At 40.3% G+C, this 19,100-nt stretch overlaps 1 protein-coding gene across 2 annotated transcripts; it reads left to right on the top strand.

The window, feature by feature from the left end:
* The first annotated feature begins 615 nt into the window (after positions 1–615).
* On the top strand, positions 616–8,170 carry LOC103359259 (rac GTPase-activating protein 1-like). 2 transcript variants are annotated; one of them, XM_008284501.1, is made up of 17 exons: positions 616–748; positions 1,164–1,262; positions 1,812–2,014; positions 2,229–2,383; positions 2,660–2,729; positions 2,877–2,930; positions 3,105–3,182; positions 3,302–3,419; positions 3,595–3,743; positions 3,845–4,009; positions 4,118–4,213; positions 4,376–4,574; positions 4,739–4,844; positions 5,061–5,193; positions 5,375–5,483; positions 5,704–5,812; positions 6,709–8,170. In XM_008284501.1, the coding sequence occupies exons 2-17, from the start codon at positions 1,178–1,180 to the stop codon at positions 6,782–6,784; spliced, it is 1,905 nt and encodes a 634-aa protein (XP_008282723.1). In that variant the 5' UTR covers positions 616–748; positions 1,164–1,177; the 3' UTR covers positions 6,785–8,170. The 2 variants fall into 2 exon arrangements, with proteins under 2 accessions (XP_008282723.1, XP_008282724.1); XM_008284502.1 differs by having other exon boundaries at positions 1,173–1,262.
* The last annotated feature ends 10,930 nt before the right edge of the window (positions 8,171–19,100 follow it).

The raw sequence follows: 19,100 nt of genomic DNA on the forward strand, positions 1-19,100 counted from the left end.
GATTTCAGTGCTACTTAATGATTAGCAAGATTAGTTAGAAGCAGATGTTTGAACGAATGTGACTCCAGGTGCAGATTTGATGTCAAACTTCCAGTCATGCCCTGAATGTGAACTAGACTTTTCTTTTAGGAGTGTATCGTACTGTACAACAGATGAGACAATTCACTGTACCATTACTGGCAATATAACATATATTATAATGTAGCTGTATAATAACTATGGAGGCCCTTCATTATTGATGTGTTATCCATTAGTTTATGACATAATGCATTAATACATTATGTCATAAGCTCTATAATATTTTTAAAAATGCACCAACTTAGTGATTGTGAAATATATTACGTTTTAAAAAAAAAAAAGCAAAATTTTAGTTATTGTCTGTAAGTATTCCTAAGATTACAAATGTTATAAGAACATGGATCCACCTTCTACGATACTATGCGGAATGCCTCTCAGTGACTTCTTAAAAGTTTAGGGAAAGTTTTGGTAAACTCGTCTCGACAGCCTCCCTGCAGTTACACCTCTGGCTCTGTGGGGGCGGCAGAGCGCACAAACGTCCCCCTTTAGCCGGCGAAGAAGAAAACGGCGCTGATTTTGAACTTTGCAGAAGAATGTGCAAACTTTATCAGGCAGGTGTGGCTCTGCTGCGAGTGCTGCTGTAGGAATAAACCACCAAACCTCTGCTTTTTACATCGGACGGTGTTACACTATTTTTCCGCCGCACCGTAACAGGAACTATATTGCAAAGGTAACTGTCTTTTGTTTGTTTGTTTGTTTGTTTTGACCAACGTAGCTATAGGCTGCAGCACAAAGAGGCTAACGCTAGCATGTCGGTAGCTTCCTCGCACGCACATAAACAATTAAACCTAGCTTAAGTTTAGCTAAACAGCTTGCGAGTTGGTTTCAGTACACCGTCGATAAAGATGAGGCTTAAACACAAGCAGCATTAGTGCTTTAGTTCTATAACTGCGAACCTTATTGTACCTACTAGTTTTCCTCCACATTTGTAAAGTTGACCTGCTCGACGTGAAACGCTGCTACCGTTACTTCTCATTTAGTGGCGAGTCAGGAGCTAATTCAACTGAATGTCGCTAAAATGAAAGTAACTTTTTTTTTTCCTTTTAATCTTATGTCTTCTCACTAATCTAAGTTTGTGTCTTCAGCTAACACAGACACAATGGAGTCGGTTGTGGTGAACTTGTACAACCAGTTTCAGAGTCTCACAGCCCAGGTGGACGGTTTGAATGAGGGCATTGAACCACGTAAGTTATTTCCACACTTTGTTTTGGTATTTGCCACCCCTTTAGAAGCCTGTTTACATACTTGTGCAGTGTTAAGCTTGTCTGCTGTGCCACGATGTTGGTAGCAGTAAATAACCCGGGTGCAATTTGTGCCGTTTTTTGTCCCAAACTGTGTTAGTTGGTGCAATGAATTATACAAATCACAGACTAGGAGTCGTAAGTAGTGCTGAGTATAGAGCATCTGCTTTAGTAAATTAAATCCTGACAGTGCCAGGATTACAGACAGTCTGTGGAAATTGATGGTGTACCCGGTGACACAAATAGGGGTTGAAGTGACTAATGAGGTCACGGGGTGTAGTAGAACTAACAGAAAAGCACTGTTAATCATTTGTTCGCTTTATAACAGAACACTCTGTCTTTTTCTTCTCTATAATTTATATTGCAGTTGCCTTGCCACTCTTAATGAAACAAATTAAATTGAGGGGGGAGGTAATAGACACAACTACCATAGAGGTTTTTTGTGTACAGTAGAAATACAATGATCTCTTCTACTGTTGTCTTGGTATTCAGAGTTTCTCCAGATGGCAGTAAACTTTGAAGACTGCCGTAAGAAGTGGCTGCGGGCAGGTGAGGAGCTGGTTTCCTGTAAAGAGATGCTGGCTAAAACAGAGACTGAGAGGGGAGCCCTGGAGGTCAAACTAAAACATGCTCGGAACCAGGTGGATGTGGAGATCCGCCGGCGGCAGAAGGCTGAGGCAGTCTATGAGAAGCTAGTGAGTGCTACACTATTACAGCTGTTTTAGAACAATGTAAAAAGGAAAAAGCTTAAAGTTGATCTTCAGATAATGTCATTGGTCACTTCCCATTATAGGTCATTCAGTGTGAATATTTTTTGTGTTACTGGCAATTGTTCATTATTCATTATTACTTAATAATGCGTTTTTCTGCATTGGTCTCTTTCAATCTGCTGCTTTGTGGGAATAAAAGGAGCGACAGCTGCAGCTGATCAGAGAGCTACTGATTTCAGAGAACAATGGCAGCAGTATCCACCTAAGTGAGGAACAGCGCTCAGCCCTGGCCTTCCTTAGTGCCCACTCCCAAGCAGCACAAGCTGCTAATACCAACCTCAACTCCAGCCGAAGGTCAGACTCACCTCATTTGTTCTGGATGCATCTTTATCCTTTTTGTTCCTGAAAATGATGAGAAAAAAGGCTGAACATTGAGCACAGAGAGTATTGAGATGACAGACTGTTATTTCATTGTTACCTGAGGAAATTTGGCATGCATACTGAACACTCTAAGGAACAGAATGGAATGTGTGTATTTTAAGAAAACTTGAATAATTAACTAAAAAATGTTACCATTCTCCAACTAACCATGGACACTTGCTGACTCTCACTTACTGATCTCTCCTACAGATTAACTACTATCGATGAATCAGCTTCTTTGCTTTCAGACATCAGCTATGACCAAACAGATGACTCTCTGGTAAATGAGCATATTTCCTTCAAAGTGTCACTGCTGATTTTAGTAAAGCTGCTGATCAAACAGTGTGAGGACACGGTTATTTAAGAGACACCAATAATAAATTGGCTTGTTAAATATTATTGCTCTGTCTCTCCACTTTTCCGGTAGGACTGGGATTCCTCTGTGATGAAGAATGTGAGACTGCGTAAACGACAGAAACGAGTGAGACATGTCTCATGTCACTCTTTGAACACATGCTTCTCTGCTTGCTTTGACAAGCACATGATTTTGATATTTTGCTCCAGGGGAGGGGGAAAGGCCGTTTGTAGCTCTTTACATCAATTAACATCTGTGTTGACAATAACTGTGTTTTTGAAATTACATTTAATTCTGCAGCGCTCCTCCAGAAAACGTTCTGAAGTTCCCCCACAAGCTGTGAAGAAACCCCGCTCAACTGGATGTCCTTCAGATAGGGTAATACTGACCTCTGCAGCCGACTGTGCTCAATAACACCTAAACATTCTGTAAAGTTTGGATGATTGTACTGATGGATTATAAAAATCACATGAACTATCTCCTTCCATCTCATTCAGATTAACGAGTCTATTGTGGCTAAAACAACAATCACTGTGCCTGTAAATGGTGGCGCTGTTGAGGCTGTTTCCACCATTGAAACTGTTCCCTACTGGACACGCAGCAGAAAGAAGAGTGGTGAGAATTTTCTACATCTTTTTTTTTTTGGTTCCTCTTTTATTTATAGGAACTTACAACAAGGCTGGCCAAAATAATTGGCAAAAAAACCTGATTTATACTGGAAAACCAACATGCACTATTTTTCTAGGTGAGTTTATTCAGTGGTTTTTTACTAACACGTGATTGTTTGCAGTTGCTCCACAGTGGGCTGATACAACCACTACGGACCAATCTGAGACTGTGAGTGAGGCTCCCAGCACACCAGTCCAAGATTTTCCAGCCCAACGCCATACCCCCAGAGCTAACGGAGGAGGAAAGAAGCACCACTTCAACCCCAAAACAGTATGAATCGATTCTTAATGGCTAAATGTGTAAAATTTTGACCATATCTCTACGTTCTTAGCTTGTCGAGCTTAATTAAAATATGTTTCCCTGTCACTAAGGTGATCAAGTCTGAGTTCTGTGTGCCATGTGGAAGAAGAACAAAGTTTGGCAAGCTTTATCTTCGCTGCCAGGATTGCAGGATTGTGACCCATCCCGAGTGTCGTGACCATTGTCCCCTTCCCTGTAATCCCACAGCTGTTAGTGCTCCCATCAAGAACACAGAGGTACATTTTTCTCCTTGTTGTATACATTCTGTCAAGCCAAAGCTTTTTAAGAATATTTTCATATTACCTACAGTACATATTAACTGACGTTTGCATGTTTTTGTTTAGGCCACACTGGCTGATTTTGCTCCAGCTACCTCTCCACAGATCCCAGCTTTGGTTATCTACTGCATTAAGGAGATTGAACACAGAGGCCTACATGAGGTGACACAGGATTTAATAAAGCCCCTGTTTACTTGTTACCTTCATGCTAATCCTTTCCCTTGAGTGATAACAATAGATAATTTCTCTCTAATTAGTTATAATAGAATATCACAGGCAGCTGGACATTAAGAGCTACTTTCTTTTATCTTTTCCTTGCCCCAGGTTGGCCTGTACAGAGTTTCTGGCCAGGAGCGGCTGGTGAAAGAGCTGAAGGAAAAGCTCATTAGAGGAAAGACTCTGCCTCCTCTTCACAAAGTGGAAGACATCAATGTCATTACAGGCGTCCTCAAAGACTTCCTCAGAAACCTTCCAGAGCCACTGCTCACCTTCCACCTCAACAAAGCTTTCATGGCCGCAGCTGGTGAATTTTTCCTCACTAACAGAATCCTTTATGTCTGTCTGAATGTTAACACTGTTCAGAACAACGGTTTACATGAAATGATTATATGACCTCTGTGTGATAGAGGGAACGGCTATGTACATGAATATTAAATGTCTGATCTTCATTTTTGTTTTGCTTTGTAGAAATCCAGGATGATGGCAACAGTCTCGCCATGTTGTATCAGACAATCAGTGAGCTGCCTCAACCCAACCGAGACACACTGGCTTGCCTGATGATCCATCTGCTGAAGTAATTTTCATTAATCACATTTTTAGCAGTGTTAAGAGCCTTTTCATCACATTTTTCGTTCCCTCTGCTATTATCTTCTCTACACATGGCAGGAGTGGTGTAAACAACTACTTGCCCAAATTTTGGACAAGTGTAAAATTTGGGACGTTAAACATATTGAAATCTCCTTCATCTCTGCAGTAGAGATTGTGAAATTTTCCACTCCTCTTTTCGCAGAGTGTCTCAAAGTGTGGATACCAAGATGGATGTAAACAACCTAGCCAGGGTGTTTGGTCCCACCCTTGTGGGTCACGCTGTCCCCGATCCAGACCCTATGACCATCCTGCATGACACCAGTAGACAACCAAGGGTAAAGAGAATGAGGAATACCTGCTTAGACCATATATTACATTACAGAATCCTAGTGTCTGTACAGTAGTACATAGTTCAGATATATGGCTTTTGGTGCTTTTCTTTACTTTAAAATCAGGGTTTCTCTTCTCCAGAAAGTTTTTGACTGCAAATGCTGGATTTATGTTCTATCTTCACAGATTATAGAGCGCTTGTTCAGTATTCCAGAAAGCTACTGGAGCCAGTTTGCCTACCCAGATAGCTTCGGCATGGATAATGCTCACCACGCTGGCACTCCAAACCAAAAAGGTAATTCACAGAATGGTACACTGACAAGGCATAAAATCTGTTCTAAAATAAACACAGTGAGGTTGAGACAATCAGTACGATTTGACTGGTGAGCATGACATGAAGGATTGCAGACTGCAACCAAGTTTTCTTATTTTTGAGCATTTACACTCAACATTTTTGACTGACAAGTAACTATGTTGTTAAACTGAGTATCTATCAATCTTTACTTCATCTGCAGTGAGCATATTGGGACCAGTGACGACTCCAGAGCACCAGATGATGGCCAAAACACCTTCATCCAGCTCGTTGTCTCAGCGCATGATGCAGACCCTGTCCAGCACCACCCTGTAAGCTCACTCACACTTTCTTAAATCCTGTTCACACAAAACAGACGTGAAGCAGAGCCACTTTGTTCATATCGCAAGGCCTAATCCAGGAGGAAAAATCAGCTGTATCAAAATCCTTTTTAAATTTTAATCCATGTAGCCTTGATTGACAGCAAGGTGAAAATTAATTTTCTATTTGAACTTTCTAAGGTGTTGACAAAGTTTATTTTATTTAGTCTCTCCTTTTGCAATGTGGGTGGCAGGTTTCAGGAGGTACTGTAAACAAATCATATCAACGGTGCCAATCTAAATAAGGAAACTTATTTCTGTATTATATTAAATAAAATGTGCTCTGTGCTATTGGTCCTAATTTTTAGTAATATGCGATACATATCAACGTGTAAACGGAGATCATGTGAACAGGTTGTGTAGTGTTCTGTCATGATTATCTGCTTAATGTCTGATCATGATGCAACCTTGTTTTTGATCCTGGTGATATAGTTGACCAATTATTAGGAATCAAGGAAACTGATAACCAGTACATGAAATAGATATGCATATTGTCAAAAGGTGGAATATCCCATGTGAGTGTACCAAGGCTACAGCCTAAGTTGTTTACTGTATGATGTACGGTTTAGATTAAAGAAAAAAAGCAGCTAAACTGAGATTCACTATATTCTACAGGAAAAAAAGTGTCATAAAGTTTCCAGACCGGTGTAATGTAGACACGCAACTGCCAAAACTCGCAAACTTATCATCGATTAAATGCAGCTAATTCAGTTGTCCACGTATTAAGAATAGGTTCCTGGTTTTTCCTCCAAACACTCATCTGCACTATTGTTTTGCTTTTTGTGTTTGCTAAAATTCTGAACTTTAAAGTTGTTTGTCCCTTCCACCCCCGACCTCTTCACCTTTAGATTTGGGAGCAAGAGCAAAGCAACATCTGCCTCAAACCGCCAAGGCAACTTCTTCGCTTCTCCACAGTTGAGGTAATGGCAAAGAAGGGGAAAGAATGCACACCCATATTGTACTTCTGGGTTACATACTGCAATAACAGAATATATATCTACATAATCATGTGGGAGACACACTGTGCAATTTTATTACAGATTTTTAAAAAAGGTGTTTTAAGAAAACTTTCTAATCAGATTTTTTTTCTATGAAATATCACAGAATTTGATAGGTTTTAAAAAAAAAAAAAAATTTTGTGATTTCCAATGTTTTATTATCGACCAAAATGGTGGTAACATCAATGTGAATGTGAGAAGTTTGAAGGTTTTAATGACCAAGCAACCATTCTAAACTAATTCGAGGATCAATATCTTCGACCTTGTGTGTAATGTTGAAAAGATGTGCATTCACTGGTGTTTGTCTTTGAACCTGTGGTTGTAACCACAGTGACAGAGATGCAGCAGCACATGTGAAATACACCACTGGAATGAACAGAGGAGAGAAACTGTATTTTTGGCCAGTTTTTTGGACTTTGGTTGCCTTGTCATTGTTCTGAAACATTTATTTTTTATTGATTTAACATTTTATTTCATATTTATGTTGATGTGCTATGATGTTTACTAATCATGACAATTCTAACTTCTGAAGACTTTACCAGTACTACTATGCAAACACTGATACTGATGTGGAATGTTGTTGCATTTTGCATTCTCTGTAAAACTCAGTGTTTTCTACCTTGTAATGTAAGCCACTAGAGGCTGCTGTTGCACCACTTTTGATATGTAAGCCTTTACTAATAGCGAGCATATACGGCATATTATGCACCTTACTAGTAAGAATTACTGACACTCCTTACATTATTACGTAATAGTATAAAAGTAGATCATTTAAGAAAAATCTACTCTGCTAACCTAGTACAGTGCAGTCAAAGACTTAGTTATATGTGCATCACAAAATAAAATCTGGAGCTGCTTTAATTTATTCATGTGAAAAACTGATTTGCATGCACACTCACTTAAGTATTTGTAATCACAGTAGCTCTCCTGTACTGTTACACTATCAGTATATAACAGAACTAACTGTTCCTGGAAAACTGTCCCTCTGCTGCTCTCATCATAACCTTTGGCAGATATTGATGATACTGATTCAGGTATTAGTTATTCCAAGTGAGATGTTCATGTTGATGAAAAATTCATTCACAGTATTGACTCACTGAAACAAAAATCCAGCAATATTTAAAGCTGTAAGATTCCTGCATTGTTTTCTACCTATGATATATTCTTGTACATTTATTCCTTTTATATGATTGTGTTTCTCTATTGAAGCAGTTTGATTGTCTGACTTCCACCAAAGAGCATGTGGACTGAATGTACACATAAGTCCACAGCGAAGCTGGAAAAGAAAAAAAAATAAAGACTTTCCTTTGTCTCCGTGGGTGTTGTTCATGCATGAGACGGACACGTGGGGTGAGGAACCCTGCTGAAACGAGGCTCTGGAGCATGTGAGGCATACATGTAGGACGTGTGGGTTTTGTTACCAGCAATTCAACCTAAACAAAACCCTCTTGCACCTGGACACGGATTAGTGTTACCCTATTAACTGAGTGTCCTATCAATACTGTATTCACGCAGCCTAAAGCCTTCATTCATGTTTAACACTCTTCATTTTTCCTGATGTAAATTGAATGTTGGCCATTGTTATTCAAGATCTTCAGTGAAAGCGCAAAAGCACAGTGCCAGTTATTCCAAAGCCGACGTGGCACTGAATGATAATGCAATTTGGCTCATTGTTCCAATAGTCATTACAGCTATTTCCATAATCTATTGGGCTGAATGGGCAGGCGATGAGGTCCAACATTATTATGAATTAAAGCAGGGATCATTTATACATCTTATAGTTATTCCATTAACAGTTACTGTGGAGAGCGCTAAGCCAGGCTGAACCCATTGACATACATTTTATATGGCCTCATTTAATACAGAGCTTCAGCAACTCATCGGGCCCTCTGAGATCTAAGCCCAGCTGTTTTTGGAAGGGGGGGGGGGTACGTGTGTGTGTGAATATATGGAAAGCAGAGTTCATTCAAATTACTTTGTTCTCGCTTCCTTTCTTTCTCACTGTCTCAAACACAAACAGAGCCACGAATGACTGCAGAGAAGACCCTCTGAAAATGTTTGAATTTCAAATCAACATTAATAGTTCATTAGCCTGAAATAAGGTCTCCTGTGTGTCGATCTGTCCTCTCATCGGGGGATTGTGTGTTTATTTATGCTGCGCGGTGCAGCATACGCTCGGCGGCTGCAGACATCAAACAGCTGGCTGTGTACAGTGTGTCTCTGTAGCTCCATATTCCAGCAAGCCCCAGTGTGCAGTGATAGAGCTCCGTTCTGCTGTGGGACCATCGAGGGCCAAATGAGTAACTAGTCCAATTAAGAGCTCTTAAATAAATTACAATGTAAGCTGGTAAACACATAACAACAACAACACTATTTAATTCCTCTATTTATACAATGAACTGCAGGCAGAGATGCCAGAGGAAACAACGGTGCTACCATCTCGAGAAGCTGAATATAATCAATACATTATTCAATTCATAAGGTTTCGTTATCGCTGTTATTGACCAATTGAAAATACAATCTATATGTCAAGCTGTAGCTGTGCAGCATGTAGTAGGTGTCTGCAGCATTGCCTGCTTGAGGTCAGGCCAAATAACGTCAGCACCTCAGAGATGTCAACTCAATAGCTGCCAGTCAAACCCACCCATCTGATCGTGAATCTGATCGATACATTTGTTAAAGCAACAAGCCACGTTAAGCGCCAGACAAATGGTCTTTGCACGCCTTGTGTTTTGACTACTTGTTTGTGTACATTTGCTACACAAAAACACACTTTTACATATTTTGTCACTAGCTGGAGGGTATTTCTATGTTAATGCTGCGTTGTTTGAAAATCTGCTCGCTAGTGTGGAAGATTTACTGGTGGCTTAGGCGAGGCATCGTACAGATTTACTTAAAATTACATCAAAACGAGGAGCAACAGTACAAGGCTGCAAATACATAAACAGGACCGACAACACGCGCTTCCTTAGCAGGCTAAGCATGTGCTCGAAAAGTGGTCCTCCAGATTTGTTTCTGACACTGTTTTCAATGAATCGTGTGACAGATTGTGTGATCAATATGCTTTCCATTTGGTGAATTAAACACACAACACTGGCAAACAGCTGAAACACCAAACTATGCTCTGCCTTTTAAAAGCCTGGAAAAACAAGACAAGAGTCATTGTCCAATCTACACCCACCTAAAGTCAGGGAGTTTTTTTTATTTATTTATTTATTTTACTGCAAATGATTGTATGGCTTGTTGGCTTTCACTGCTCTCTCACTCTTCTGCAGCTTCATCCCTCGTTCTCCCTGTTCTCCTCCCTCGCTCCCTCTCCACCCCTCCTTTGAATCAAACCGCCGTCTTAGCTGGCTACCGTGCATGGTCGATACCTTGTTACCACAGAGAAATCAATTATCTCGACCAAGCAGCAGGGGAAAGAGGCAATAATGAAAGAATGCTCCTCCTTCCCAGACGATGGCCATGGTCATTAAATATGAATTTATCATTGGCTGACGAGATTTATGGAGCGAGATGTGGGCCCCGAGTTCACGCTCTCTTTACAGCATAAGTTCTGGTTACAAGTGTAAACTAAACGGGTAACAGGTTGTCAGACTGATGATGTTACGCGTCCTGAAGCTCAACCAGGAATCTGATTGTTTCAGTTACGCAACACAGGCTGCCTTCAGATGACAAGAGTGTCCTCCTACATGTTTAGACGACACCTTTCAACCAAATGAGACGCGCAGGACAGCAAAACAAACATTATTTAGCATCTGTAAGGTGCAGTTAGTGCTGGCTGAAAGAGATGCCAGCGCATTCACAGACAGGGCTTTCAATTTGATGTCTGAGCACCGCTCACTCAGATGACAGTGATGGCCGGCTTGTAGGTGAGCATGCCTACCATACCTGCCTGTTTGGGGCTGTAATGAGCCAATCTCATGACTTGTCTGACAGCTGCTGCTGCTGCTGCTGGAACTGGGAGGGAAAAACCACACCACTAACATCACCATAGCCGGAGAAAAAGAAAAACTGCAAATGAGAGGGAGAAGGAGAAGGAGAACGGAGGGAAAAATGCGTAATTCGGGCTTGCTCTTAAGGCAGCAATAAATTCCATTTTAATGGGGCACCACAAGCAGTAGCAGGCACTCAGCAGTCTGTTGTGTTTGATGCCAAATTGTGCAGAATAAACAGATTTGCTGTGCAGCTGGTCCAAACACACACTTTTTCTCTGTCTCTCTCTCTCTGACTCGCTCTGTTCACATCTTTTCCAGCGCACATCCTCACATATCTCCCTTCAACACACAAACACACACACGTCTCCTCGTCCTCATTCCCCTGCTACCTCTCCATCTCTTCTCCTCCTCCCCTCCCCCCCTCGTGGATATACCAGACAAGAATTAGACAAATCATCACAAAAAGATGGCAAATGCTTTGATTTATTTTCTTCCACTTAACTGAGTACTCATCTCCAGCTGTCACGCACACATTCAAGGCAGGGTATTTGTTTTAAGAGGGAAAAAAGTGAGCCGCACGCCACTAATGAGAAACAACACGCCGCATCTGGCTCATTTTCTTTCTCGGAAGATGAATCTTCGGTCATCCTGCACAAGTTCATCGTAGACAAAGCTACACATCTGAAGGCTCTGTATAATATATGTAAAATCAGCGCTTCACACTGACCATGCTGCAAAAAATGCTGTTTGGCTGTCAAGAATCACACACTAACTCACAGAGAAACCCTTTAATAAAACATTTCAGAGCAGAAATAATGTGTTGGAATCCATTTCACAGTTTCGAGAGCAATGCTACTAACATGGCTATAAAAAAAATAAAAAAACACTGACAATGTTCATTGACAAGTTTCCTGCCAGGTGAGTGACATTGAGTGTTTAGCTGCAGAAACACTGAAGGCACTAGTGGTCCGCACATACACACACATGCACACCAGTGACTGCTGCTACCACTGTTTCCATGATTTATGTATTGTTTTAAAAAATCCAGCTCTCACATGTGCAAACACACACTAAACTACCTGTACCCATGCAGTTGGATGTTTGTATGTGCCCTCCCGCATGAGTGCATCTGAATTCATGTAATTGAATGCGTGTGCAGGGGTGCATGATATGGAATAGTGAGAGAGGGGCTGCGTGGATGAATGGCTGAGTGTTTTTCTGCTGAATGTGTGCAGTGACCATGTGTAGAGGTATGTGTGTGTGCCTCTGCCTCTGATTTTGGGATTGTTTTTTCTGCATGGATGGACGCAGCTATAAATACTGTACAGTATACGATATACTCATATCTTTCAGAACCACACATCCCAAATCTCAATTCTTTTTCATGAGCTTGGGCGTCCCACTGCATGACTGTCATTAACAATCGGTCGTCTCGGTTTAGTTAATGTCGGACCTCAGTAGCATTACTAAGCAGCCTGTCGTTATTGAGCTGGGCCTTGTCTCATGCTGGTTCCCCTCTTCAGAAGAGCATTAAGACCCTTTAACAAGCTTTATCTAAACTTGCAGCATCAGAAATAAAAAACACCTAAGGTCACTATGTTGCAACACATCAAGATCATTTGGGAAAAAATCATTAAAACTACCAAGAACCAGACCACATTTCCAAATGCTTCCCACTGGCCACTAGAATGCACTGTTGCATCCTGTAATCCACCTCTGTGTCATGAAGCAGTGCTTCTCCAGCCGAACACACCCATTAATTTCACCCATCTCCACATCTCTATCCTGCAGGACTCCCCTGTGGTTGTTAGGATATGGGAGTGGTACAGTATTGTCAGTATTTGTATCATTTGCACCACTGAAGCTTTAATTTGAACTGATAAAGTACTGCTTTGACTGTGGCAGTCTGCTCAGGTGACAGATATTAACATTTCCCTCCCCTGGATTCCACCTCTGGGGAAAATATTAAACTGGGTGGATCAGAGTTCATACATAAATGTAAGCTGAAGAGACAACGGTGTATGTATGAGCCTTATCGCTTGTGTAATTCACATGTTCTTGGTTTCATCTTAACACTCAGGCTGACAGTCACTCTGCATATGTTAGTTGATACCTATCACTTAATGTTGGATGGAACATTACATCATTCAAAATATTGTGCTTGAAAAGAAGCGCTTTGTGTCAATAGCAGTGTTGTAAGCTTATACATACCGAGAACACCTCTCAGTAAAAGCTTGAAACATTTTGAACAATGACTGAATATTGTGGAAGTAGGATTTGTTGGAGGGCTGCTGTTTGAGACGGACTAAATGGATGTTTCCTGTTCACCTTGCTAAGATCTCCAAAACATGGCACAGATCAGGAGCATGAAAGATAATTACAACTTGGTCAATAAACCAAGTGGATGTAAACATGTTTAGTTGGTTCTGATTGTGAGGTAACTGAGTGCTGTTGTATGTTGGTCCAAATAGATGGGAGATGATGTAAAGCTCGTCAGTAACATGTCACAGCGGTGCGGCACAGAACGTATAGCTGCGAGTTAAAAAATGGATGCCAATGACAAAGATTCAAACCAAAAAGAAGCAGCAATGGTAGCATCAGCGGCTGGCTTTGATTCAGTAACGTTAAGGCCAGGAGATCTTATTGGTGAACAAATGTGACATGGTTGCCAATTTAAGCTTAACTAAGCTCATCTTTAATCTGATCTGTTCTAGTAAGATGCTGAAATTGGCTGATTCTAATTGTGAAGTCTGACTTTGGTATCTTTATGTTAGCAGCAGCTGGCTTATTGTCGACTGCTGCATGGCCAACAAGGACCAAACACAACTTTTCTACTGGTGTATTTGATGGTTTGATATCAGTCGAGTCAAGCTTTTACCTTCTACCAACTACTTAGATTTTATATATTACCAAACTAACCGGTAACAATGTAAATGTAGGCATTACAATCTTCAATGGTGTTTCAATGTCTTTTGAGGGCTGTGTTTACTTTGCTTTAAGCAGAGCTGGAGATGACTGCCTTACACATGTTTTCCCCTCAGGCTTACCGAGGCTGTATTTGCTTGCTGCTGAGGCCGTTCAGTACTACAAACCCATGCAAAACGGTACACCTCACCTCAACTCCACTGGTTCTGATTCTAGCTCTTGTACATACGCAGTGCCCTCGACACTTGTACACATTGAACTGGAGCCTGTATGCTGCAGAATACCAAACAGACCGCTCTGGAGCTTCAGGGCTCATGTACCAGAAACTGACAGTGGACTCAGTCGACGTTAGCCCGTTAGCTCGTTAGCCTGTGGATATTACTCCAGATTCCTGCTGCCTGCCGACTTTGGAGAGACTCATAGCTGCAGTTTGGTTAACTTGCACAACTTTTAGTGCTACTAATGGTTTTATTTTTGATTTAGCTAACTTTACAGGGTTTTCTCTGGCTCAGAGTGGCCCTTTGGGGTTAACTGTGCAATAAAGTAAGCATGACTAGTCCAAACCAGAAAACTGGTTTAAAAATGTAATTGCTATCTTGTTTTATTTTTAATTCCTACAGTTCTGCAAATAGTATTTTTTCTTTGTTGGTCAAAACCCTTCTGAGGAATGCCAAAAATATCCCCACATAGGAAAACCCTGCTTCAGCAACTTCTGTCTTACTTCCGCTACTGTCAAGATGCATCATACGTAAGTGTTGGTAGATATTTGATTATGTTCTGTATATCCTGAATTTAAACACATGGTTTCATGAGTTATCAGCTTTACACAACCTAATATTTTGTTTAGGTTCATTTTGTCTCCTCTGATTTTAGGTATAAGGTTTCTTTTTTTGTCAGACAATGAGTATTTTTTAGATAGGAGCTGTTTATTACTTTGACATGTTTCAACTGTTACTTTAGTCTTCCTCAGAAATGTCATCTGACGTCTGTCGTGGTGTGTCTTTATTAGCTGGTGGTTTACTGGAGGTGTGACCTGCCTGGCAATCTCCCAGATTTGCCCGATTGCCAAGCGGGCCACGCCTCCAGGAAACCAACAGCTGGTAAAGACACGTCATGACAGATGTCAGATGGCGTTTCTGAGGAAGTGACAGTTGAAACATCCATCCATCCATCCATCCATCCATTGTCTATACACCACTTAATCCTCACTAGGGTCGCGGGGGGGCTGGAGCCTATCCCAGCTGACTTAGGGCGAAGGCAGGGGACACCCTGGACAGGTCACCAGTCTATCACAGGGCTACACTTAGAGACAGACAACCAAGCACACTCACATTCACACCTACGGACAGTTTAGAATCACCAGTTAACCTCAACATGTTTTTGGACCTTGTGGGAGGAAGCTGGAGAACCTGGAGAGAACCCACGCTGCACGTGGAGAACATGCAAAGTCCACGCAGAAAGATCCCGGATGCCCCCTTTGGGACGCGAACTGGCGACCTTCTTGCTGCGAGGCAACAGTGCTAAAAATAGTGATTGTCTGACAAAAAAAGAAACCTTATACCTAATGCTTTGTTACCTGAAAGGTCAACTAAAATATTGAGTGAAAGGCAATAAGAGGAAAACATTTCTAAGGGAGGGTTAATACTTTTAAGTATTTGTTGACAAAATCTTGACTTTGACCAAACTAACGATGGGCACGCTAAGTAAATGGCTGACCAACTACGCTGTCCTTTAAGGTGCCACTAGTGGGAAATAAGCAGCCTCAATCTCAGCATTGACCTCATGTAAGTGATATGACCTGCATGTCAATATCATACAAAAAAACATTTTAACTATAGAATAACATGACAATTTGAAGTTGTTCAAGCATACTCTGAGGAGTGCAGACTGCTGTTGGATCACAACACTGACGAGAGCCCCATAAAAAATTAAATGCTCGGTGTTGCAGATCAATTTATGACAAATTTGACCAATGTGGTTCAAGACCTTAATAAATTGGTTCTCTGTTCAGTTTGTAATAATTTTGAACTGCATAAAGATTTCAAGCTCCTAAAAGGTGGGTTAAATAAGCCTTTTGATATTTCGTCGAATGGGATGTAAATCAAATAGACCCAATAATTAGGTTTTATATACTACGGAAGATGAATGATCAAATACTTACAGAAACTAAAAATGTATTACATCGAAATGTAGTCTTTCCGGAGGCTGACTCAACAAGACCTAATTCTATTCAGGGCATTTCCTCAAATTCAATACCAACTTCCTTTCTTTGAAAGACATGTGAAGAAAACCCTCAGAGGAGCAATACATCAAACAGTGCAGAATTTAAGCCTAAACTTTTGAACAGTAAGTTGATCACCATGGCACAAGAGCTGGAACTTTCTGACTACACCAATATACACGAGTTTCAGGGATTCAACGGGACAGAAAAAAAAGACACCAGCAGGAACAATGAACAATCAGGTAAGTTAGTGCAGACTGAAATAAAAGTAGAAGTCTTAATGTAAAGTATTTTTGAATTTTAAGAATTATTACATCCATGATTTCCTCTTGTATCTTCTGTAAAACAATTACTCTAAAGCCATTTTTCAGACAAGGGACATGTAGCATTGCTGGCTTCATCAATCTTTTTAGTGACAGTATTCTGTCATTCAGATGTGGGTCACTTCTATGTGAATGTTCGTCACGGCTTCATTCAGACACATCTATGACAATGATGGAGAGTCACTGTATGTACATGGTACTCACCATATGTGTGAGACTAGATATTACAATCAAGGTTCAAGGAATTGCTTCATGATAAGTAAAAATACTTTACCTAAACTATTAGTTAGCTTATTATTAAACTGCCCACATAATTGTGGATAGCTCAAAATCAAGATTAGCAAACAAGTTCACTACTCAGTGACCGCTCTACAATTTCCATTTTAACGGTGTCAATAACACGACCACAGAAACTCACCTCGGCTATTTTTTGTCTTGTTCTTCTGCAACCATGTTGCTCATTATATCTGCATACTGGCTGCATAATGCAACTCCATGCAGCTCAGACGAGTGCTATGCTTAATGTTATATGTAAATGTTACCATTGACCTAGTACTGAGTAAGATTGTCTTTGCAATTTTTTTTTTTTTTTTTTTTTTTTTCTGGGTGGTTATACATAGTCCAACATTCATACCAAGTTCAAATCATTCAAATATTACACAAATCTATATGTACATATATATCATGTGTAATATCGCCCAGTCGTCTATGACATGTTTCAATGATATTAACTTTTCAGCTACTGCTCTCCCTTTCATTTTCAATTACATTTTAAGCAAATGTATACATTCCTGATCCAACAAACACATGAACAAAGAGGCTGTCACTCTCACTCATCCACTCATAAAGATACACTCACAACACAATCTATTTGGTAATCCTGTAGAATCAGTATTTTACAGAAGGGTGATTAATATAAGTCAGGTCTCTGTGGACCCATATACCCGACCCATTTTGTCCACCATCTCACAAATTTCTCTGATTGTATCTTTATAGAAAACGTCAATCTTTCCATAATGTAAATGTCATGTATGATTTTATGCCAGTCATCTAATGTTGGAGCATCTGGTTGTAACCACTTCTTTGTCAAGGTCTTCTTCCCTCCCACAAGTAATATTCTCATGAAGTATTTGTCCGCTGGAGACTGAGTGTGCAGCAGTACAGCAGCTCCTGAATACAGTGTGAAAATACTGAATGGAATAATTCAGTTTCCAAACATTTATAAACTTCTCGCCAAAAAGATGTGCGTTTCGGGCAACCCAAGAATATGTAGTAATGATTGGCTGTAGTTGAACCACATAACCTCCAACAATTTGTACCTACGCCTTGATGTCTCTTTGGTGCAGGGGTAATAAAGAATCTCATGATACTTTTCCACCCGCCTTTGCAATTTTTATATGAAAGTTATCAGGTGTCTATTCAGACATGAAGCTGACATGTTCAGATACAGAGAGATTGATGGAATGGAATTCACTTCTGAGAGGGGCTGAATAAACACAATGTTTCCATTTGTTGATCAAATTGTCATCCAACAAGTTTCATTCAAAAATATTTAGCAAGAAATGTATAGAACTGTGACCAAATTTTGGTCAGATAGTGTCATAACTATGAATTCCAAAGTGACTGAGTGTATTCTGTATATGTATTCACAGGAAGAAGACTCCTCAGAATGGGGATTTTAACTTTAGGAGTGTTGTGCATCATACAAGCCACTCTCAATATCTCCCTACGACTTGCCTGTAAGTTGTATACAAAAACATTTCTTTGTTCAAAATGTCAGATACCACGTTAACAATCAATAGTGTCATCTATTATCTCAGTGAAAAATGTTCTAATCAAATCTTCTGTTTTCTTTTAGTTTATTCAAAACAGGATATCGATGAGTTTCCTTTCAACATCTCTGTAATGGCAGACCTCAGCCAGATTGACCAGTCTCAACAGAATTCAACCCAGTTATGTTCCTGCTGCAACAACGTGCTAAGAAGGCTTTTCAAGGAATATCAGAACCTGAAAACAGAAAGAGACTTTTTACAGGAGAAGGTCAGTCAACTGAGCCAAAGCAGAACCACAAGTTACGATTATAGCCAGTACTATGACTTTGACTATGGTTCTGGTTCTGGTTCTGCTGAAATGGAATGATTCTAACCAGTAAGAGGCTGGTACAGTTGAATTTCAGTGCAGGTCACACTGAAGCATGGAAACATTTGGTTCAAAGCATTCAGTAGCAATTTGTCCACTGTTGGTTGAATCAATTTATCATCTGACCAACTAAAAAGGACAGTATGCCAGCAGCCCACTTGCTTGCCAAGCGCCATCATCTAGTGGACTCTTCATATTCCTGTCGATCAAGAGACTGATCAGGAGACTTTAGCTGTACCTGGAACCTCAGGTATAGAAGTCCATAACACATATACATCAACATACATGTTGATGAGATGTTATATTTTGGGTTTTCAAGTAGAGATGATCAATGGCAGTTAGTTAAACATTTAACTCACATTTATTCTACAGTTTCTGTGAACTTCACTCTGTAAATGTAAATTCAAATACTGTATATTAAAACATTGGTACTGGATATAAAAATATAAGCGGTGTGCTTATTGTTAAAATGACCATGTGAATATGAAAGCGGTCACTTTTAGTGGCAAACTAACAGACTCTCATCAGTGCAGTTTTTTGGCCACAGTGGGGCAGGCAGAAAAATCTTAATAAATCAGCACAGTATGACAAAATTAGCTAGTAGATGGTGAACACAGTGGTGCAAATAAGACCAGACCACAGCTGAAAAGTACAGAGAATATTGGATTCATCAGGTGGACACATATAAATAAATTC

This window comes from Stegastes partitus, unplaced genomic scaffold (genome assembly GCF_000690725.1).
Source record: "Stegastes partitus isolate 25-593 unplaced genomic scaffold, Stegastes_partitus-1.0.2 Scaffold362, whole genome shotgun sequence".
NCBI lineage: Eukaryota > Metazoa > Chordata > Actinopteri > Pomacentridae > Stegastes > Stegastes partitus.

What these genes read in the sequence shown, in the direction of transcription:
- LOC103359259 (XM_008284501.1), top strand. Translation starts at nt 1,178, where the DNA reads ATGGAGTCGGTTGTGGTGAACTTGTACAACCAGTTTCAGAGTCTCACA. An exon ending in AACCTCAACTCCAGCCGAAG is followed by an intron (nt 2,384 to 2,659) that starts GTCAGACTCACC and finishes TCTCTCCTACAG; the next exon opens with ATTAACTACTATCGATGAAT. An exon ending in TGGCACTCCAAACCAAAAAG is followed by an intron (nt 5,484 to 5,703) that starts GTAATTCACAGA and finishes CTTCATCTGCAG; the next exon opens with TGAGCATATTGGGACCAGTG.